The sequence below is a fragment of the Oreochromis niloticus genome, linkage group LG5 (assembly GCF_001858045.2).
Source record: "Oreochromis niloticus isolate F11D_XX linkage group LG5, O_niloticus_UMD_NMBU, whole genome shotgun sequence".
In the NCBI taxonomy this organism is placed as follows: Eukaryota; Metazoa; Chordata; class Actinopteri; order Cichliformes; family Cichlidae; genus Oreochromis; species Oreochromis niloticus.
In genome coordinates this window covers 6,793,330-6,816,964 of record NC_031970.2, presented here as the reverse complement: position 1 = coordinate 6,816,964, position 23,635 = coordinate 6,793,330, and the positions used below count along the sequence as shown (strand labels likewise).

Below are 23,635 nucleotides of genomic sequence, written 5' to 3'. Positions count from 1 at the left end.
TTTTGCACACTATTCACTTTGGCACGGGCACAGTGACCCCACATAAAGTTGTCTGCTACTTCATGGCTGACTTGTTGTGGTTCCACTTTGCAATAATACCACAGCTGATCATGTAATATCTAGTGTGGTATTACTCAAATGTAGTGAGAATGGCCCGTTCGTGCATAAATGTTTGTGAAAGCAGACTGCATAGCTGCATGGCTATAGGACTGAAAACAGAGCGTCATGTGCCCTGATACTTTTATCCATTAAGTCTACTCAACCCAATATTCTGCAGAAGCTTTTACTGTGTCAGTTACATTTATTTTGTTGTGAACAAACACCACATTTCTTCTTGTGACTATAAAATAGAGCTTTAAAAAGCACTGCATGTTTGTTCATATATACTTCTTATTCTCAAAAACAGGATTAGCATTGCCAAAATGTTACACCCTTCAATATTTTACATAACCACAACATGAATCTGTCTGCACATTAGTAAATGCCTCATGAGATGAAAGTATGAATCAGCCTTTGTAGAATTGATGCCACTGTGTTTACTAAACATATTACCAAACACACATTAACTAAATATTTTATCACTAAAACTAATTCAGTATATTCAATAGGTAAGGTTGTAGGCTGTATCTAAGATCATGTGACCACATTTATTTTAATACAACAACGTTTTAATGTTTTTTTTAATCTTGCAGAGTTTTAGTAGATACAGAAAACTTCATATTAACAAATCTTTTAGTGACTGAGGACGAGTTCATTTATTTTAATGCACTTCTTAGGATTCATTTGTTATAAAACAGCCAGTTACTCAGCATGTGGGGATTTTAGCAGGGAAGGTGCTTCATTATGAAACAAAATTTAATTTGTAGCAATCAGATGAGGTATTATTCAATGATAAAACTAGCCCAGTTAAGTAAACACATCACTTAAAGCAGCAGAGATGATAGGAATGCTTTGAAAAACAGAATATAAACGCTGCATAAATTACATATCATATTACGTTAAAATGCTGTTTGAGTCATGTTATTTTTCTAAAACACCTCTTTCATGTGTGCACGAGTGTTTTGATGTCAGCTTACTCTCAGCCACACGTGTGGCCTTGACAACCATTTAAAGCTTAATATTTGCCATTAGTGGTTGTGTGACTGACGTCAGCACACGGAAGAACTGCATGACTCAAACTCAGTGACTAACACTGCTTGAAGTAAACACAAACATATCCAACAAACACATCTTTACAAACCCGCTTTGGAAATATTAAAGTAAATGCCACTTCAGTTTCATGCATTACTAGATTAGGATAAATTTGCATTAGGTACAGGAAGTTGTGAGTGTAGACCCTGTTTTCTGGTACCCCTAAATTTCAACATACCACCCATAAAAATAACTAAGGTCAATTTTGATATTATTTTCTGACTGATGTCTCTAATTTTATATATATTCTCAACTTGTCTATTGCAGAAGGTAAAGGTTACAAGGAAAACGGGTTTAAATTTCTAGTTTTCATGATGTAAACTTAACATAAATTAAAACATAAATTGCTAAATGGGACTTGTGTTGCTGCTGAAAGAGGATTGAGATGTAATTTCATGGGCTAATTTTAAACACATTTTATCTTAAACATTTGCGAGCTGAAGTGCAAATTGTTCTTAAAATGCAGGGTAATTGCTGTGGTGTGAAAAACGTTTTCTTACGTACATCTGTTCTTTAAATAGTGTCCGAAAAGTTAGCTGCCAGTGGTTCCCAAACTTTTTTTGCCAGGCCCCCCTTTGTTTTACAAGAAAAATGTTCGCGCCCCCCACCACCAAACGGAGATTATTTAAAACTCCTTTTTTGAGTTTACGTGTGGACGAGGAATACAGAGTTCGTCACGCAACGACAAAGGTATGTGCCTCTTTTCACGTCATGCTGTGCGCCACGTTATTGTTTACATGACATGAATTGCAGAATGGCAGATAGAGACAAAATACTGTTACTGTTAATCTGACTATCTTCAGGTTTTACACGCTTACATACACACACGCAGTTACTGTCCCTGCATTTAGAAAGGCAGAGGCGTCATGGTGTAATTATTTTACATATAGTTGGGGGTTTTTTCCTGTGTAATAATATTCAACATTGCTGTCAATACATTTTTCAAAAAATGCCTCTCTGTGCAAAATGGGTTCAAAAACAAAAACAGCTGTGGGATACTGTTTGTCCGTGATTTGAACCGGGGGAACAAATTACGGCAGGATCAGCCTGATATTATTTGTATCCCACTGTAACTTTACTGCATAAAGAGCTAACATGTCCAAAATGTCAGGAGTAGTCATTACAAGAAGTGTTTGTGAACTAAAAATCCATAATGTGGGATACTGTTTGTCCGTGATTTGGAGAGCCCAGCGCTGCTCCCGACGCAGGGAAACTAATTTTGCAGGGGAGACCTACCTTGGCACTTGTGCAGGTGAAGCCAAAGGGAAGATATGCTTCACCATATTTTCTAGTCTTTGGCTTGGAAGGAAGTTGGTTTGGAAACATATTTGGCGATGCTTCATCTCCTGCTTTGTGTTTCTGTGGGAGCCCCGACCGCGCCCCCCTGCAATGGCTCTGCCCCCCCTCCGGGGCGGGCCCCACACTTTGGGAACCTCTGAGTTAGCTAATGTATGCTAGATAGAGATCATTAGCTAACTTTAGCTTTCTTATTCAGTAGTCTGGTGCCATACTGCTATTTGCTAAGGAACTGGTGTATTTTATTACTTTAATTGTATTACTTTAACAGTACAGTACAGCTCCAGTGAGTCAGAGGGATGTTGCATTTCAATGGCCAGCAGTATCTCATATTCATATCAGAATATTGTTATAAAGTGATGCACATCAGCTTTTAATTGGGTTATAAAATCTGTTTTACTGGTACATTCACTCTTTGGTGACTCCACCGAGACTGAGACAAAAGAATAAAGAGGGAGAGGGGGAGAGAGGAAGAAGGAGGAAGACTAAAAAGAGACAGAGCAAAAAGAAACAGGTGAGCATGGACATGTAGTCAAAGTCAGCAGAATTATTTTGAATATCTAAGCAGTGTGTTATACTGCTGTTAAATGTGGATCACCACCCTGCTCCTGTGAGAACTTAATTTATTCTTATATTATTCTTTTATTTTAATCCAGTGATTGATGACGTTTATGGCACAGTTTATAGAAACGTTTAAAAACATTAAGACATAAAAATAAAAATTGATGTTTCATATCAAATTGCTTCTGTTTTAGAAAAGTGACCTTTTATGCTTGGATTGAAGAACTGAGAACGGAGCTGTGGAACCATTTGGACCAAATCGTTTGCATTTCATGATTAATTTATTTTAACCGTGATTACCTCGAGTCCTGTAATTCTCCATTCGAGCCTTTAGATGGCAGTGCACTAAAATATTTGGTAGACCATACAACACTACCCAATGGTTGGTTATCACAGTACATATTAGCCCTTACTTTAGACCCATTTAGATCATATGTAGTATAAAATGTAATCATTTTGATGTCCTTTTATTGAACTAGATACATTTTCCATGCTTATTTTGCTAATTAAGACACTGCTGTGTTCATAAAACATAATTCACATTTTAACAGTTCCCATATTTGCGCAAACTTTGATAATAAACTAAAGTAGTAATTGGAAACATGAAAAATTAAATCTTTCTACAGATAAAATCAACTTAAAGAGAAAAAGAAAATGTTATTCTGTGAGGCTTTTGAAGCAGTGAAATTTGAAAAAAAAAAAAAAAAACATAAGACAAAAATCAAAATTACCACATACTAACAAAATTATGAAAGTACTGTTGTTACTGTTATTATGAAGTTGTGCAAGTTACATAATCTTCTCACGAACACATCATTCATCAGCTCCTTTGTGTGCCGTGGTCCAAAGAAATAACCTGTCAGCTCAGAGCGCTGATGTGGTTTTATTACATGTTTTAGAACAACAGCTTTAAATTTCTACCGGTTTTCACAGCAACTGGCAGATATTACATCATCCCTGTTCCTGCTGTTTATAATGCAAAACATGAAAGCATGCATCTTGTGCAGTTCAGTAAAATGAAGTAACTTAACACACGGAGAGAACCACACTCTCACACACAATACCACCATTAAAAGACCAGGTGTATAATTTATTTGAGCTTTGAAGAGAGATGACTGGTTCTGATGGCACAGTTAACCCTCAGTTTACACTGATTGACTTCAGCAAGTAATTTTACATCTTATGTTTTGATAATAGTGGGATTTCAACCAACGCAGGGGTTCTTAAAAACTATCAAAAGCTATTTGAAAAAAAAGATGGTAATGTGATTAACGTCTGAGTCCTACAGGATTTTGCACACTGGCATGCACATGTCGAGAGCTTGTTAGCCAGACTTGTTCAAATGTTGTACATTTGGTTAAAGGCAATCCAAAGGCGCAACTTGTAGTAACATGTGCAGTAGCCTTTGTGTAGCTTTCCACATAAGTGCTTTGTTGGAGGTGGTAAGCTGCTGACAAAGCAACTATAGATAGCAAAAGTCATCTTTCACTGCTTTCATTGCTAAACAAGCCTCTGGCCACTTAAAATGAAGAGATGTACATGATTGCATTGTAATAGATGAAAGAATGGATGTGCAGTATGTTTTAACTTCATGGTTTAGCTTTTAGTGTCTTATTTTCAGCAGAGCGGCTCTGTAATTGGCTTATTGTTCTGATTTTTTAATGACGATAGTCACAATCCACATAATGTTATACTTTTTCTTTTCTCAGTGATTAAATTCCTTTTTGGCCTTAACGCAAAAACCAAAACAAGTCATCACAGTAAGTGAGTCACAGTGAGGATCATAAAACTTTCTGTGCTGATGTGCAGTTAGACAGTTGCCGCTGTGCAGCCTGTGTTGCCGTGCTGAGTGATCTGAGGAGACGCTGCCTTATCTAGTGTATGCTCATGCTGACAGCTGGGAGGAAGTAGGCTCGTGAACAAGAAACAGCTGCAGGTCTGGATCACATTTGCTATGAATCTGCTTGATCACGAACCAGCCTGCTAAATGTTAAATAGACACATGTGTCATCATATCAGTCCTGAGGAGGACAGTACACTCATTCTCATATGAGTTTCCTTTAAAAAATTAGTTTTCAGGCACAAAGAAAGTTTGATGGAGTCATTTGATTAAAGCTGGCATGCAGGAGAAAAAGTCCCTTTTAGTCTGGCACTGCAAAAAAAAAAAAAAAAAAACTCTTAATGATGAGTTTTCTCAGATCATTCGTTCAGAAATCAGTATTTCAATAACTGAGGAAACAGGTGGGCTTCCACAGTACTGGTAATTAACCCTTTCAAACCCTTTCTTATACAGTGGTTCTTATAGTTGATTATAGTTTATTCATTTTAATTTGAGGAAAAACACCATCAAATTTATTGGTTGAGAAAATTTAATTTAATTGTTTATTTCAATATACACTACTAGTCAAAAGTTTGGGCAACCTTCTCATTTGGTGGTTTTTCTTTATTTTCATGACTATTTACGTTGTAGCTTCTCACTGAAACCATGAAAATATGAATGAATACATTTAGAATTATGTAGTAAACAAAAAAAATGTGAAATAACTGAAAACACGTTTTATATTGTAGATTCTTCAAACTAGCCACGCTTTGCTTTGATTACTGCTTTGCGCACTCTTGGCATTCTCTCGATGAGCTTCATGAGGTCGTCACCTGAAATTGTTTTCCAATAGTCTTGAAGGACTTCCCAGAGATGCTGAGCACCTGTTGGCCCTTTTGCCTTCACTCTGCAGTCCATCTCATCCCAAACCATCTCAACTGGGTTTGTATCCGTTGTATCCGTTGTATCACATCACAAATAGCCCTTACACAGCCTGGAGGTGTGTTTGGGGTCATTGTCCTGTTGAAAAATAATTGATGCTCCAACTAAACGCAAACTCGATGGGATGCCATGTCGCTGCAGAGTGCTGTGGTAGCCATGCTGGTTCAGTGTGCCTTCAATTTTAAATAAATCCCCAACAGTGTCACCAAAGCAAGCCCACACCACCTTCTTCTTCTCACCACCGTGCTTCACAGTGGGAACAATGCATGCAGAGACCATCCATTCTCCTTTTTCTGTGTAGCACAAAGTCACGGCAGGTGGAACAAAAGATCTCAAATTTGGACTCATCAGACCAAAGCACAGATTTCCACTGATCTAATGTCCATTCCTTGTGTTTCTTTGCCCAAAAAAATCTCTTTTGCTTGTTGCTTTTCCTTAGTAGTGGTTTCTTAGCAGCTGTCTGAGTCTCCTCTGAACAGTTGATGTAGACATGTACCTGTTACTGGAACTCTGCAAGTAAACAGTACTTCAGATTAGAGCCCAGATAAATGCCACACAATTTCTGAGGCTGGTGACTCAGATTAATTTATCCTCAGCAGCAGAGGTGACTCTTGGTCTTCCTTTCCTGGGGCTGTGATGCAACAGTGCTGTCCCTGCAATTATTTGTTAACATGCAAGATTGTTAAAGGCTTCAGAGTAAAGTTTGTACACATGCCTGAAACTGATACTATTATCAGCTCATGTTAAATACACAGCAAGGCCAAACAATTACAAGCTTAGAAAGTTCTTCAGTGCACATATTAAACAAATATGTAGGACTGCTTTCTTCCATTTGGGCAAAATTGATCTCTAAAATTTGAAACATCCTGTCCCAGAGTGATGCTGAAAAACTAGTTCATGCATTTATTACTTCTAGGCTGGTCTACTGTAATTCATTATTATCAGGATCCTGAAAAGCCTTCAGTTAATCCAAAATGCTGCAGCAAGAGTACTGACTGGGACTAGAAAGAGAGAGCATATTTCTCCTGTATTGGCTTCCTGTTAAACCCAGACTTGAATTCAAAATCCTGCTCCTCACATAGAAGGTCTTAAATAATCAGGCCCCATCTTATCTTAATGACCTTGTAGTACCATATCACCCTATTAGAGCACTTCGCTCTCGCAATGCAGGCTCTCTTGTTGTTCCTAGAGTATTTAAAAGTAGAATGGGAGGCAGAGCCTTCAGTTTTCAGGCCCCTCTTCTGTGGAACCAGCTTCCAGTTTGGATTTTGGAGACAGGCACTATCTCTACTTTTAAGATTAGGCTTAAAACGTTACTTTTTCCTAGAGCATATCGTTAGGGCTGGATCAGGTGATCCTGAATCCTCCCTTAGTTATGCTGCAATAGACGTAGGCTGGCGGGGGATTTCCATAATGCATTGAGTTTTTCCTTTTCAGTCACCTTTCTCACTCACTATGTGTTAATAGACCTCTCTGCATTAAATCATTACTTGTCATTAATCTCTGGCTCTCTTCCACAGCATGTCTTTTATCCTGTCTTCCTTCTCTCACCTTCTCACAGCAGATGGCCCCGCCCCTCCCTGAGCCTGGTTCTGCCGGAGGTTTCTTCCTGACAAAAGGGAGTTTTTACTTCCCACTGTCTCCAAAGCACTTGCTCATAGGGGGTCATATGATTGTTGGGTTTTTCTCTGTATGTGTTATTTTAGGGTCTACCTTACAATAGTAAAATAGTACATAGTAAAATAAAATTTAATTGAACTGAGTTAGAAAGTGTTGTTAGGACAATCGTGTGTTCACTTTTAGATCAGTAGAGTGTTTTGAAAGTTAGTCATCAGGACTGTCTAGACAATATTTTGTGTTATGTCGGTCAGAAGGAGACAGGCTAGATGTTTGTGAAATCACAAAGAGGCTTTTAGTAATCTCACAGAAACTGGATTCAACACTGTTTCTCAGCACTCCCTCCAGATTAGAGTGAGGGCGGCAAGGATCACATCCTGTATCTGGAATAGGTTGCTCTTTATTGTTATTATTAATTGATCAATCAATGAAGGTCTAAATCTGCTGTCAAAATGACACTGAACAGACAGAGAGTAATAAATCTGCTGTGAAACACAGAAGAAGACTCTGTTATCATTTCCAGACACTGAATGTTTATAAAGAATACGAGAATAAAACACACAAGTCAGTTAAAGCTCTTCTCTCAGATGTTGAGTCAGACTCAGATGATTTATTCATTTTCCGAGTTTCATTGCGTTTGGAATCTGAGATAGAGCTGCTTCCTCCCCTTTCTCTCTGCATCCATCTGGGAAGCATCACCAACATCATGCAAGACACTGAACCTTCAACATGACCGAAAGCAGGTCAGGGGGCACAAAGTTTCCTGACTGTCAGGCAACTGGATGAACAGGCAGAAAACAAAAATTGGTGACTGGTGATTTTCTTTCAATTCTGGCTCATTATAACCACGCAAACTCAAAATCACGGAGTATCTCTCTAATTTTTATTTAGTTATTCATTGGGGAAAGTTGTTTGAAAGTATTTCTCTAAATCACACAGGGGGAAATACTGAATTAAAATCAAATTAATGACACCTTTTGACACCATGCACCATTTAGCATCCTCTTGGGATTTTAAGAGGAATGTAATTCTTCCTCATTATAAATAATCTTTTTTTATTATTATTATTATTAATGTAATTTACTTAAAGTTTCTTCCTTTTGCTTTCTTTGGTATAGTAGTTTTCACATAAAGTAAATCATTTTGAAGTAAAGGAGACCTCATCAAGTTTTCTTGGCATCTCTAGATTGCAAATGGAACACGAGCTGCATGTGCAAACTTTCAGATGAATCCAATCTATACTGCGAGGCAGGGAGTGTTTACAACAACTTCCACATTTGCTTCTTTGTATGTGCAATCCTTCCTTCCCTTATTCTAATCATATCCGTGTCTTGCAACAAAAGCCCACAGCTCAGGTGTTTCCTCTCTGCGCAGCAAAGGTGGACAGGAAACTGTTCCTATGGAGGCGTATGGTTTCTCTTAAACACATCCTCTTTCAGTCCAGTGTAATGCAACAAGGACTGCTGAATATATTTGTCTGTGTTATGGAAAATGCGCTCTTTCAGCAAACCCAACTATCTTATCTTTCAGTCTTTATTTGGATATTTCCAGATGTTCGGTCTCTCTTTTGAGCTGTTGTGGACTGTTCTGCTCGCACATAGTAAATGATGGATCCGCGTTTTATCCTGGCTTGAATGAGATTCAGTCCGCCCTGAGAGGCTCGCTCATTGGAGGAAATTGGATGGCCAACGTAAGCGCTCCTCTTGAATGAGAAAATAGCAGCAGGGGGAAAAACAGGCTGAGCAACACACACGACACTGACAGCAGCCAAGCAGCGGCCACTGAAAGAGAGAAACCCGGACCCAGTGTGTTGGTGCAGCCACAAGAAGGAGCTCATTATCATTTTTGTATTATTTATTAATTTTTTTTGGAGTAAACAGATTTTCGTCATCAGGATTTAAACCACGGGATTCTCGTCATTTTGAGCCGCGCGCGCATTCCTCAGCAGGATCTGCGCATCTTCAATTGCCAATTGTTTTCTGCTCTTCTTAAAGCGTCTATAGCCATGTTCGAGCAGGGACTGGCGAAGCGGTTCAGCTGAATTCCTGTCTTTCAAGAAAAAAGCAAGAAAGAAAGAAAAATGGAACAGCGGCTCGCCAAACAAGAAAGCAAAAACATGGACGCGTGTCTGAGGCGACTGAAGCAAGAGCTGGTAGGTTCCGTTGTATCTTCTTGTGTTGTTACCCTGGACCGCTGTTTTACTTTATTCGTGTGCATTTTGAGCATTTTTACCGCTTATACGCGTTTTACATTAAATATTTAACAATTTTCACATTTTAAATTTAGAAATGTCGCTTTATTGCGCGCTGTGTCCTGAAACATTTCTACATTTCCAAGTCTAATATTCTGGCGTCTAGTTTTCAGCTGAGGGTGCATGTGTGTCTTTTTAAATCGCATTAATCTGTGTGGGCTTAAAGCTCTGAGCACACCAGAGGCATGTGTACACTTCCCTCCTCTCTGTCCGCGCATCTGGGACAGATGTTTTAAGCTTAATGAGCTCAAGACGGTTTTTTCTTCTTCTCATAAATACTCTGCGCTGGGTTATGGATTCTTGAAAGAAAGCGATTGAAGGTTTACACTATTCTTGGTGCCTTGTAGTAAATTTAATCATGTGTTGCAACAGACTGTTCGGAGCTCCAGCTCTCACAGGGGAGTGAGTGAAATTGGCAGTCACATTGAGTTTCATCACGTTTCCATGCTCTAAATGAATTTGTTAGACTCCGTTATTTAATATTTTCATGTCTCCTCTCATCTACCATGTTTGATGTGAGTACATTTAGTCTGCCATTTCTTTCCTCTTCTTTGAAATGTAAAAACAAAATCTGTAAGCTTCACCCTCGTGCCCAAAATCATCTGGCAGTGACACACTGTAGACCCATTTTCAGAGGAGCCTTAACTGGCACAGATTTCATTTGGAATCATCTTCAAAGCAGCGACTGATTCTTTCCCCCCCTTTTTGTCCAGCCACTGGCCTGCAGAAAGGCCTTGCGTGGCTGCATGTTTTGCAGCTTAATCTGCTCTGTGACTTCATGATTTGCTGCTCCAAATTAGCCACACGTCTGTGAAGTGGCACTTGAGATTTAAGGGGAGTTGACGTTGATGCCAGAAGGACATGTTGTGTTAGGGCTGCCACATCGCAGTTTGGTAACATAATAGAAAAAGTGTCATGCCATGCCGAGGATCAAACAGGAGAACGGGGAGCAGATGCCAGTTAAAAAGCTGAGGCAGTCTCCCCCCGCTCTCAAGACCATGTGGGATGCAATCTGTTGTTCAGAAATAAGGGGTGTCTATGCCAAGGTTGTCACTTTCCTTTCCACTGTGACTGATTTTCATCCAGTGTTCAGTGGAGAGTGGTAAAACCGGCTCTATCAGGAACACAGAGATCACCAACATCTAACAGCCGACTTACAGCTGTGATGCCGAGTCAAGCGGCTCCTGGACATCTCTTGCGAATTTGTGGCTTTGAAGTCAGCAATTTCTGACCATACCAGTTACGCATGTTTTGGAACACTTATTACAAACAGCATGACCTTAAATCATTCCAAAAAACCATTTTGCATGATGTTTTGTTTTTTCCTGCTGTGTTTTCATTCATTTCCGTGCAGCATAAAAGCAACAGAACTCGAGCTACACAATCCATCACAATCAACATCGAGTTTGTATTCACATTTGTCATTTCTTTGCAATGCGGTGCAGTGCAGACTGATTTAACAGCATTATAACACTATTTACTCAAAAACAGCAAAGTAATGTAGCTTTCCAATCAAACCAGATATCGCTTTCACTTAATTATAGCCTCTGTGTTTATGGTATCTATTTTCTGTTGGGAGAAGTTTAGATTTTATCCCAACCATTCAGCAGGGAGTAACTTTTCCATCTTGCCAACATTACGTCCAGTCAGAGCAGAGGCCAGTAGTAATATTTTTGCAGAGTTTACTTTTATCACATAAGTCAAAGAAATATGCCATTTCTCTTTCTCTGTGTTGGGTTGTGTTTAGCTGTATCAGCCTTTTGTGTCCATTTTACATTTTTTTTTCTTACTTTCCATCTGGAAGTGGAAGAAAAAAGTCAGTAAGGAGCACAAATGTCAGTTGTATGAGGGCTGGAACCAGGCTAAGTTTTAAATGTCTGCTAGCTGTATGTCATATCATATAGATATGAATGAAAATAGGCAAAAGCTGGTAGAAAAAATGCATGTAAGAGCTTAAGCTGATTGTGCATGTCTTGAAAAATGGCGTGCAGTGAACGTTGCACACAATGGCAACTGAATGGAAGGAGCAAAAATAATAGTATAGTCCTTTAAACCTTTACCTGATATATTCTAATACTCCTGACTAAACAGTTACAAAGAAACAGGAAAATCTACATAGTTGAGTTTGTTTGTGTCTGTAGCGACACAGAAGCCTGAGTGTGGCATTCAAAGGCTATACGAAAGTCACGTGAATGCCAGCGTGACTTCAGTGTTTCACGCTAGACACACTGAAACCCAAACCCTGATGCCCTGTCAGCTCTACAACAGGAGTGTGATATGAAAGTGTGGGCACTGTGTCAGCGGTTGAGGGTGTGAGTCCTTGTGGGAGGTACAGACAGGTCACGCTTGAAAATTTGACCCTCAAACTTGAAAAGCTCGGGGTCTAATTTCTTCAACTGCTGACCATGTCCATCACAACAAATGCATTAAATATCAAACCTGACATCCTGTCAGGAATAGCACCATCTGTCTTCCTGTGTGACTCAAACTGAAAACAGTCGTTTAACTTTATTCTTTAAAAGAAATACAAGAGTCCTCTGAAATCCTGAGGATAGACTGTAATGACAACAATGAAATAATTTTAAGCCTATGCATGACTCATGATTGGTGCAGCAGACATGCAGTCATGACAAAGAAAACATAAGCTCTTCCTGCCTACTTGATGTTGAAAATGCAAACGGTGACACGTCTTTGACTCACATTGTCTAAATGTAGGGTTCACACCTGGTTAGCAGCGTCAGACACTAAAACATAAATCAGAGCGTTTCATATCATCGCCGCTGAAGCCGATTTCACATGCAGCGCGCCCCCTTTATCTTTCACACCTGAGGGGAATTTCAAACATGACTGTCACCTTGGAATTCAACACCAAAACCAGCAACCATGAAGTCATGAAATCTGAGAGAAATGCACCCGAGTGCCAAGCCTGTAGTGTCTTCTGGAAAGTTCTTTGTTACCTTTTGGGCGTTGGAGCTGAAAGCTGTACACAAAGCAGGGTTGTGGCTTAACTTTAAGCCCGTTTGTTTTGTGTCTCCCCCTGTGGCTCCCGTTCTCCAAACTGCCCTTCCTTCCCCTCAGCTAAAATTGGACCAACTCTTGGTGGCAGCTGTGGGGTTTGTGTGGGTGATCATTGTGTTTGAGACTGAGCTACAAACCTTTAACAAAGCCTGTTTATCATTATGGCTCTGCACACGTAACCGGCTTTTTCATGGTTCACAGAATGGAAAATGAAATCACTGCCTTTTTTCTTGGACGCAGAGTGAACAAGTTAAGTTAATGCTGCTGTTGTGACCACACGTGCAATCCTATTAGTGTAAGATCGAGTCCTGACCTCCTTACCTTATACGTTCACTGGAAGCAATGTGTGAGGTATAGATCAATATTCTCTATGCTCTGACCTTTGCATTACATCTTGTCTGACACTGTTGAGGTTATATTTATAAATTTGTTCTTTTTAAAACTAACATATATACAGCACTGAGGGTTTAGAACAAACCGCAAATTGAAAAATCTATTATCAAACAGCTGTTCATTTAAACAACAGCCGACACCTCAATATTAGAATTTAAGATTCTGTTTTTCTCTGACCTCCAGATAAAAGTAACTCCAATCCATTCGCTGATCTTTCAGCTCTGTTTTGATCTTTACCATCTCCTGAGGGATTTGACCTTCCCCTCAGCAGCAATTAGCCTTTCCGTGTTTACTGTCCAGCCATTAGTGCTGACAGTCATTCAGTAGAGTAAGTTTATCCAAGGGTTTTGGGTCAAAAGTGGTCAAAAGCTAAAAACAAGATTTAAGAGATAATTCTCTAGATCCACTTTCATATTACAAAAGTCGGTCATTATAAGCATTTCCAGTATTTTAAATATGAAAATACAATATAAAAAGTACTGAAGATGAATTCCTTTAAATCAAAAAGGCATTTATAACTTAGCAATCCAGTGTACAGTACAAGTATAAATATCCAAAATGTTTCAAATTCCAAATTGAAAAACTGTAAATAAGCTGCACATTTTTTAAGGGCTTAAAAAAACAAAACACTGCATTAAAGGCTTTGCACAGCCATTCACTTTCAGTTGAAAAATGTGCTAGATGATGCACACAGAAAAAAAACCCAGCATCAGCGACCACATTTATTTTCTTTAGGAAATGCTTGTGTGATTTAGCGCTCCTTTTGATCTTAGAGGGGGGCTGAGAATTGGATGAGCACTTTCACTGCCCCCACACGAGGTGCTGACGTCAACTCCTGCGCTATCGAGCTTCTACGTGACGATTATTGCTTCCAGTGAGGAGTTCCCGCCAGGACAACAACAGATTGGGTCCCAGACCGTCTCCAAATATCATCTGCCAAAGATGATGATATGGATCCTAATCATCCTACATCTCCCACGGCAGCATCAATTGCGATGGCATAAATGAGCTCTAGCAGGAAACAAGCTATTAAACCACCTCCCTTTTTCTGAAAAGGTCATCAGGGAGTCTTTGTTGGCCAGCAGGACCTACAAACAGTTATATTTGCTCTCGACTGGTTCATTTTAAAAGGGGTGCTTCACCTAGTTCCCCATTTTCATTTACCCCTAAGTGTTGCAGATAGTTTTGCTAAACCATAAAGAGACAGCTCTATTATCTGAGTAGGGAGGAAGAGCAAAACATTTTCCTAAAAATGAGAACATCTTCTAAAATTAAAGTACAAGAAGGCTTTTATGTTTATCATTCACACTTCTTCGTCTCCTGAATGCGACCCTGAGGACATACGGGCCAAACAGAGTCGCCATATAACCTTTTTTTTGTCAAAGAGGCATTCATTGCCATGTGCATAGTAATTTATTTCTTTCACTAAAGGCTGCCCAGATTTATTGCCCTCTTTATCGTGACCTCGGGGCCATCCACAGCAGTTCAGCCACAGAGACCTTGTGTGTATCCCCCAGACAGAGAACCCATTCCTGTCCTTGACCCACACAGATCACCATTCATATTTAATTAGGGGTGGAGGTGGAGGAAGGGGAGTACACACTATAGATGCCGCTGCTGGTCAGCGCCTTCCAAACAGGAAGACCTTTTGGGTCTGATAACCTTGGCCTCCCCCCTTCAGCTACTAACAAACAACAACAGTGAATGGGCTGCATTTTGTAGGCAGAATAGGGCACTAGTTTGTTTTTGATTACTTGTTTGGGTTTATTTTCCTCCTAATAATCTGAACACAGCATCCATGCTCTAAAAAAGTACACTGACTTCGTTCTACTGAGACACGTCTGGACTTGCGTGGATGTGTGAGCTCAGTGTGTTTGCACAGCGCATTTATTTTTCCCTCTATAACTGACATGAGGTAATACCGAAACCATGATCAAGGCAGAACTTGATCTTGACAGACAGCAGAGCAGGAGCATTGATTTATTTATACTTTGTGGCATTTAATTCACTTGCATGTATATTGAATGGTTTTCTAGAAGCGTCTTCACAGTTAGAAAGATCTGACATGTGGCTCTTAAATAAAGAATCACCTATAAACTTTTTTTAAGCTCTTAATTAAATAGCCCAGCACTTTTTAATAAGCCTCTATTCAGTATTAAATGAAGGCTGCCAGCCTTTGTTCTTAAACTCTGAAGCATTCAGCCCTTGATTGGCAATTATGTCTGCTTGGCTAGCATCACTGCAGCCAGAGGAGAAAGTAGAGGGTTTAGGGGGTTTGGGGGTTTTGGGGGGTTGGGCATTAAATGTTTGTCTTATTTTTTTTTTTCAGATTTTTCAAATTCTCAAAGAAATGCATACTTTCTCGATTAAATAAGGGGAAAAAAAGAAGATTTAACCAAACTTCACAAGACTGCATTAATGATTAAAGTGTTTCTGGGCAGTACAACAATTCCCTGCAGCACCAATTTCATCCCAGTTCTCTTGTTAAATTAGATTAGACAGACATTATTTCTCATCTCCGTTTTTGTCCTTAAACCCTTAAGGTGCACGTGTAGGTCCTCTCAGGTCTGCCAGGCCCTGGGCTGATTCACACATTGTAAAAGTGAGACATCTTAGGATTTCCGTAACATCTGTGTCTAAACAAGAAACCGCCGCAGGACATCATTTTTAAGTCACTTTTGGCATTCTGAGTAAGATATCGGATGAGGGATGAAAAGGCTGACATATTTGGGCCACAAAGTTCAGCTTTGAAATGGCAGCGGAGTGCCTGGAGTTAGTTGGCATGTTAAAGGTAGAATAATAGGGTTTGGTTTACTGCTGTTCCCCTGTTTGTTCCCCAGAGCATAGTATGAATTATTAATATTGCCTTAGAATAGAAATGCCAGTAAACAACACTGTGTTTTTAAATAACTGTGGGGAGTGTCTGCATTTTAGGGATAATGGAAAAGTTGCACGTGAATGTTAAACTGCAGTGTTTGAGGTTAGCGTGTGTAAACAGGTGCAGCTCTTTGAGTCTGCATACCTAGAAGATGATATTACAAAAGCTAATTTAATACATTAAAGCGATCCTGATCCTGGGATAAACTTTACTGAAGGCTCCAAAAATGCAATGACAAATACATAACTCCCTTTTTGCCTCGAGTCTTGTTGACTTTTCTTGTGTAAGAAAGTAAACCATAATTATGCACCCTTTCCCAGCCTTTCCCAGGACACAGACAATTACAGCTAATGAAGTCAGCCATATGTGAAAGGCACAAAGACAAGAGACAACCTGATTGTGCTAATTACATGTACCTTCACTTCCTAATTTAGCGAGCCAGCGGGAAGCTCAGAGGCCTGCCATCCCCGCATGTGCATTGATAGGCCTATTATCTGATCTTAGAGGTTATTCACGCCCGCATGCACCTACTCAGCCATATGTCAGCGATAAGCCAAGTGTTTTAATGCAGAGATTTACTGCTGGTAAAGGATAGCGTAGTGGTGTCAAAGCCAGGTCACTGTGCTTCAAGTGTATGTAGACTGTCCAAACTGGATGAATGACAAACATGTAATAAAGAGGTGTTTTCAATGAAGAGATTTTTTTTTTTTATGCTCTTTAAACTTTATGACACTGTGAGCTAATATGAGATATATATATATTAGAAAAGAAAGAAAAGGGAAGCTTGTCTATTTTATATATTCATTAATAATTTAAGAGCATAATCTGCAGAATAGTTTGCAATAATTAAATCACTGCATCTGTGTGACATGTGAAATTTCTCCAAAAATGTTTTGATGAGGTTAAATATTGTAAATTCATTATTGAAGTTGTGCAAGTGCTAAATGAAAGCAGAGCAGATGTTGTCATATTTATAATCCATCCATTCATTTTCTTCTGATTATAGAGGTGGGGTACACCCTGGACAGGTCGCCAATCTGTCGCAGGGCTAACTCAGACTCACATTCACACATAGGTCCAATTTAAAATTACTGGAGTACTCGGAGAGAACTCGTGTAGACATAAAGGGCCCAGCCAGATGGTAGATTCGAACCCAGCTCCCTCTTACTGTTAGGCAACAGTGCTGACCCCATGCCACCATGCTGCCCTGTATTTATTCTGTGCATAAAAAATTTCTTGCACATGCACTTTTTGTGAACTTGCTCCGTTTCTGCTTGAGCAGACAGCAAAATTCCTGTGTTGCAGACATTTACAGACATGCAGAAACCATGAACTTCCTTTCAGGGTCTGCATGGTCACTGGAACTCCAAGATGCTGCACTTGGACACAGTGGTGCTCTAAGCTAAATGCGGCATGCGGACAAGCGCTCCGTGACAACATGCTGATGTTCAGTAGGTTTAAATGTTAATCGCATTCAAAACATTTTCTGAAGCTTTTAATTAACAGTGAACATACTCTATAAAGCTGAGGCTGATGTGAACAGCGTGGCATGTTTGGTTATAAAACCAGGGCATATTAAAATTTTGACATGTTGGTAGCTCTGCAAGTAATTAACTTCATCCTGTGAAGTAAATGCCTGTGCCAGATTTAATGACAATCAGTCCAATAGTTGCTGAGACATTTCTCTAAAAGTAAACATGGTGCCAGAGGAATGGCCAGGAATTGATGTCACATTCTGGGATGAAGTAGTGGACTAACAAAGTGAGCAACACTATATGCCTAAAAAAAGGGCAAAACTTTAGCATATTGTGAGCTAGTAATTCTGACTTTTCCAAAGATTTCATTTATTTTTTATGCCTTGTGTTTTACTTTTTAAATCAAAATAAGAATTTGTCACATTTGTCAATTTTCCCACATTAAAAAAAACTCACATCCCTTCTCACACGGTAATGAGAAGCTTTGATTACGATGCTGTAATGCCAACTGCGCTATGCAGCAACTTTTCCCACCCAGGATCACCACAATCACTGTTCCCTGGAGATCTAAGTATCGCAGCCTAATTTTGTCGCACCTATATCCAACCTCCTGCCCTCTGCACCCCCTTCTTATGTTCTAATGGTGTCATTCATAATTGAATCCATCAACAGTTTTCTCTTCGACATCTAAACATATGGCAAAGGATTCCTCCCCGTTTGCCCCCCCGTTTCCATCTCTGCTCATATGGCTGACTCTCACCACCCCTCTCGCTCCTTTCATTGTTATTCCATTTCCGCCTGAGTGAGTCCCCCCACCCAGCCCCTGTATTTGGGGATTATAGTCTGGATGGGCAGTGGTGATTGGCTGTCGCACCCAGTGGTGTCCCTCCATTGGAGAGGGATACATATAGAGGCAGTCAGACTGATCTATTTGAAAGGTGAGAGACAGTGACGTGCTGGCAGAGGTGCAGACAGGAGGATCAAAACCTGCTGCTTTTTGAGAGTTTGTTTTGGGGGGTTTTTAATTTTAAGGTAAGGTGTAGGTTTTTATTACAGCTGCCTATTTATTCTTATAGTAGCAGTTTATTTTATTTGAAGGAAATATTTCCTGCAAACATATTTTACTATAAGTTAAGTTTAGTTTAAAGGTATTTGTTTTTGTTGGTTGACTAATAGCATCTTCTATGGAAATGTAGTCATGTTCATCTGAAGGTGTGCTCTGCAAGATTTTCACCAAAATTTCCCGCTAACTCTGGCACATTTTTCAAAATTCCTTGCATGCTTCCTCATGTCTTTTCACAGATGCTTTATTTTTCATTCATCAATCAGTAGCATGTTATGAAATCATAGCAGAGAAACCTATAATATCTAAGACAGTTATTCAGAGGGCATGCAGTGATTCAAGGCTGCAAGTTAAGACACGGGTTAGGATGCTGGCTCTGGGTTGTGTGGCTGCCTTCAGGAGAAGACAGTTAGTCCAGGTCACATGACGCAGGCTTTCAAACAGATGAGAACAGGAAGAGAGGCGGGGGAGGTTAAAAGCAGAGAGGATGATTACTGCTGCACAGAGAGTAGAACATGAATACAATGGGCTCAGAGGAGAAAGCAGATATGATAAATCAAATGAAAGGAAGTAAAAAGGAAATTATAGATGGTTTTTTTTTTTTTTAAATGAAAGCAAGTGTGTTTTACAGCTGTCACTAGTTGGATTTTCTCTCATACGCTGGCCATATGGGACCCCAGCCTGTCATCCAAAACTAGGTCACATGACCACATAATTAAACACGGTGCATACCCTGAAACCCACAAGTGACGAGACAAAAAACAGGCTTAGTACAATAACTTATCTTTTTAATAAGCTTCTTTACGCTGCTCCATTATTCATAAGGGGGTCATCGCAGCAGATAGATCCATGTTGGGCTTGGCAGATTTTTTACCAGGGATAATAACTGTTAATATTTCCTGGAATTAATGACTATTGTCAGTTGCTCTTGTGCAATGAGATTTTTTTTTTTTTTGTCTGTGTGTGTCAAAAACACAAATGTAAACGTGAATACCGCTATCAGTCCTTTATCTTTATTTCTCTCTCTGTCTTTTTGCAGTTATCCATGAAAGAAGCTGGAGATGGCCTCCATGCTCAGATGAATTCAATGATGGGAGCCCTTCAGGAACTCAAGCTCCTTCAGGTCCAGACGGCATTAGAAAATCTTGACATTTCAGGGCGGCCTATTAACCGGGGAATGCCCCACACGGCTTCAACTGCTGCTGCTGAACCACCAGCTGCAGCAGCAGCAGCTTCAGGAGAGGATCAGAGCTGCTGTATTAGACAAACCATGTCTGAAGAGCCCAGCCCGAGTCACATGCCGAGTTCAAGGCAGTCTTTGGAAAGCAGAAACTCGACTAGTCTATCAGAAAACAGAAGCAGTCTGGAAACCTCATCCTCCTCGTCATCCAGCCTAGAGAGTGAGAGTGAAAGAAGTCAAAGAAGTGCACGGAGCTCAAGAAATGCAAGAAATGCAAGAAATGCAAGAAGCGAAAATGACCTGGAGTCTATACCGAGAAGGTGGTCAGGATATACTGCCCCTCAAGTTGACTTCTGTGGACCAGTTGTGGGAAATCCTCCACCAGAGCCCTACCCTAGCCATCCCCGTCCCCGTCGTGCACAGATAGTGGACCTGCCTGGAATCCTGTACAGTCTCTCAAGAGAGGGTCCATCCTTAGATAGCGACTACTCCCATGACAGCACAGATGACGCCAGTGACTGGACTTCTTCACTCATGAGCCGCTGTCGCAACCGTCAACCATTAGTTCTGGGGGACAATGTATTTGCAGACCTTGTGGGCAACTGGCTAGACCTGCCTGAGGTGGACAGGGAGGAAGGGGAAGAAGAAGAAAGGGCAAAGAGGAGAGAGGAGAGAATGGATGGTGGGACAGAAAGACCAGACACCCCAGCTCACCCTCTACGCCTCAGCCGCTCACAGGAGATCTGCAAAAAGTTCTCATTCACCACAAACATCTTCAAGAAGTTCCTGCGAAGTGTCCGGCCTGACCGGGACAAGCTGCTCAAGGAGAGGCCAGGCTGGGTGGCTCCTGAACTTCCAGAGGGTGACCTCTTTAAAAGGCCGAAGAAATTGCTTCCCAAAAGTTCAAAAGGCAGCTTTTACCTGCCGTTCTGGGCGAATGGACAGCAGGGCAAAAGCAGCACATGTATGCATCTTCCGGAGACAGAGAGGAACCACCACCAGCACTTGCACCAGTTTTACCAGCAGCCATTTGCAGGGATTTATTTAGACAGAAGGCAGCCAGAGACTGGTCTGGAGAAAATGCAGCCCTTGTTTGACTACAACACAGCTGTGTGGGTCTGACAGCGAGTCTCTGGCCAACAGACTGCCAGTGATGCCAGATTGAGCGTGTGACAGGTGCTGTAGGATTTTGGCTGTGATAAAGGAGCGTGAATGAACGAGAGGCTTGGACACAGTTATCTTCCAAAAATGAACCGCTAAATTCACACCAACATCGTGTTTCTCCTGCGACTGAGAGATTATCAGGGCAACATTTCGTCTGACAATCCAAAAACCCAGACCTCGTTTGATGTGTCCGTGTGAGTGTATGCTGCCACGCGTCTGAGAAAGAATGAGACTTTTTTAGGGTTTATGCTGCAACTTTTGTATTATTCAAACTCCTTCACACGTGTGCATGTATGACTGGATTTTCATGTTCTCCTAAAAGACGGTACACCATTCTCAGAATGTCACTATCAATTGAAATCTTTTTAATGCAAACTTTTTCCACTTCTGCTCTACAGGACACACTTCTTTGCACTTCTTTGCATCTATAAATAGCAACACCAACTGTTGCATTGCATGGTTACTGTTTTTATAAATGATGCTACAAACAGCTGTTACTGAACGCACTGCCACTATAGAGTCCTCAGCTTCCTTTGTATTTCCAAAATGGCTGTAACAACCTGGAAACTCATGACTACATGAACTCGTCTTGTCCACCTTTGCTCAGGGAGCGAATGCCACACAGGAGAAGCACTGCCACATTCAGAATGGGTTTCCAGTATATTTTATTTTATCTTGCTTTAAAAGCATAACAGCAATACGGTGGATGACTAGTTCAAACTTTGTACATTAAACTTTGAGATCTGTCCCTCGTAATCAGAAATGCTGTGGTTGCTGTCATGTTGGAAGCACTCTCTTTAGTTCTCTGCTATGTAGACATGGCAAATGTTGAGTCAACTGAAGTCCTCGTGGGCTGTTATGCAGAGAGAGGAGGGGGTAAAGATGGCACAGCCAACCCCAAGTACTGACTAACTGACAGCCATCTGGTACTCAGACATTATGTAAAGTATGTTCGCCACAAGCTTAAAGATGCAAAACAGGCTTGTTTAATCCCAGAGCTTTGTGAATTAACTGACTGTGTTATATACTGTATATATGCAGGCGAATGCATTACAGGGCTGTAACAGATATAGGACCCATAATCTGTGAAAGGTACAACAAACTGAACAGGCTAAATGTACAGAACATTGTACATATTTGTCATCAAACAGCAGCAATAAGACTCATTTACTGTAATATCCCATCGCATGATTTTCATTATTCTGCACAGATAAATGTCACCATAACAGCTGATTGTGTAAACATTGCTACAGCGCTTGTACTTAAACTACAAACCAGTGAGGTCATATTTAATCTACATTATTTATTCTATTGTACCATAATAAACAGTTTCAGTATTTGTCATTTCAAGCAGAACCATAACAGTTCAAATCAAACTATAGCTTCCTTCAAAACTTCCCTCAGGTCACAGACGACACTGCCCACTCTTGATTCGTGTTTTTTTATTATTATTATTAAGGGACCACTGATATGCAAGGACAATCTGATATTCTTAACTTAATATTAAAGGAAAAAAACATTATTTTCACTCAGTTTTTGATGTGATACCAGACCAATAATCTTAGCCAGCAGGGATTAGGCCTCAGAGGTGGTTTTGAGTGTCTTGGCCAGTTGATCCATATGGTGCTGTCTCTGTTTCAGTAATCAGGTCAATACATATACTGCACAGTCTGAGGGTTCAACACACACAGACAGTTTCTTCTGCCATAAAGTGCAGTCTGAGATGTCATGACACGTAGTACATGTATGTAACTGTAACATTTATTTCTTCCTATTAAAGCTGTCTTCTGAGTGTAATTCTCAGCACTGTTGTTGATATTTTTCATCGAGGTTCTGCGAACCTTCAGTGGTGATCTTGTGTCATGTGCACTGTAAAACTGTCACTGACTCTTTGTAAATTAAATCTGTTTTCAGAATGAAATGCTGCTGCGTCTCTACTTTTGTGCAACAACGTGTTCATTTGTGCAACATCTTTCTCTACTGTAGAACTGACACCGAAACTAGACATGTTTGGGCAATATAATTACAGTCTATGTAAATCTTTTCTTGTAATGCTAACTAATACATTACGACACAATAGTTATAATATATTCAAGACAATTAAGGACAGGGTGTGTCACAGGAAGCGGAAACAAATGGAATATTCACGAGGCATTAATTTGTAGAAATTTGTCCAAAACGTAAAGCAAACAGCAGAAATCAAACTGATGAAAGGTAAACGCGACACTCTGCACAAGAACACTAACCAGCTCAATCTGTAAAGGCACAACAGGCAACAATGGAAGTGGAGACAACTAGAAACTAGATACAGCTGAAATTAATTAAGTTAATGGGCACACAAGAAAAACTAAAATAGAGGACACGAGAGCAAAATTACTACCAAAATAAAAACAGGAAGTAACACGGGGAGGCAGAATAAACTAAAACTGACACAATCAGATTTAAAGTGAAACCACAACTCTAATAGACATAGAAACTGGACATTAGAAGTTAACAATGACAAATCTGAGAATATAGTCATAAAGAAATCAACCAGGAAATATATCTGCAATATATTAATATATGAAAAGGAAGTCAAAAAACACCATGAGGCAGGAACCCAAACTTAACTGAAATAAGGACAATGAAACTGATTCAAGAACCCAAATATTAACGTAAAATTAACATTAAAAAAACTCAGGGTCCATGGTAATCAACGTCTGATACAATATATCATATAATCTTGTATAACATCATATTACAGAACCCTTTGCTATATTATTTTATATTAAAACAATATGTTTTGAT

At 40.0% G+C, this 23,635-nt stretch overlaps 1 protein-coding gene across 1 annotated transcript; it reads left to right on the top strand.

The window, feature by feature from the left end:
• Positions 1–9,094: 9,094 nt before the first annotated feature.
• Positions 9,095–22,769, top strand: inka2 (inka box actin regulator 2). Its single transcript, XM_003454322.4, has 2 exons — positions 9,095–9,578; positions 19,544–22,769. Exons 1-2 carry the CDS (start codon positions 9,507–9,509, stop codon positions 20,804–20,806), a joined length of 1,335 nt encoding a protein of 444 aa, XP_003454370.1. The 5' UTR covers positions 9,095–9,506; the 3' UTR covers positions 20,807–22,769.
• Positions 22,770–23,635: the final 866 nt, after the last annotated feature.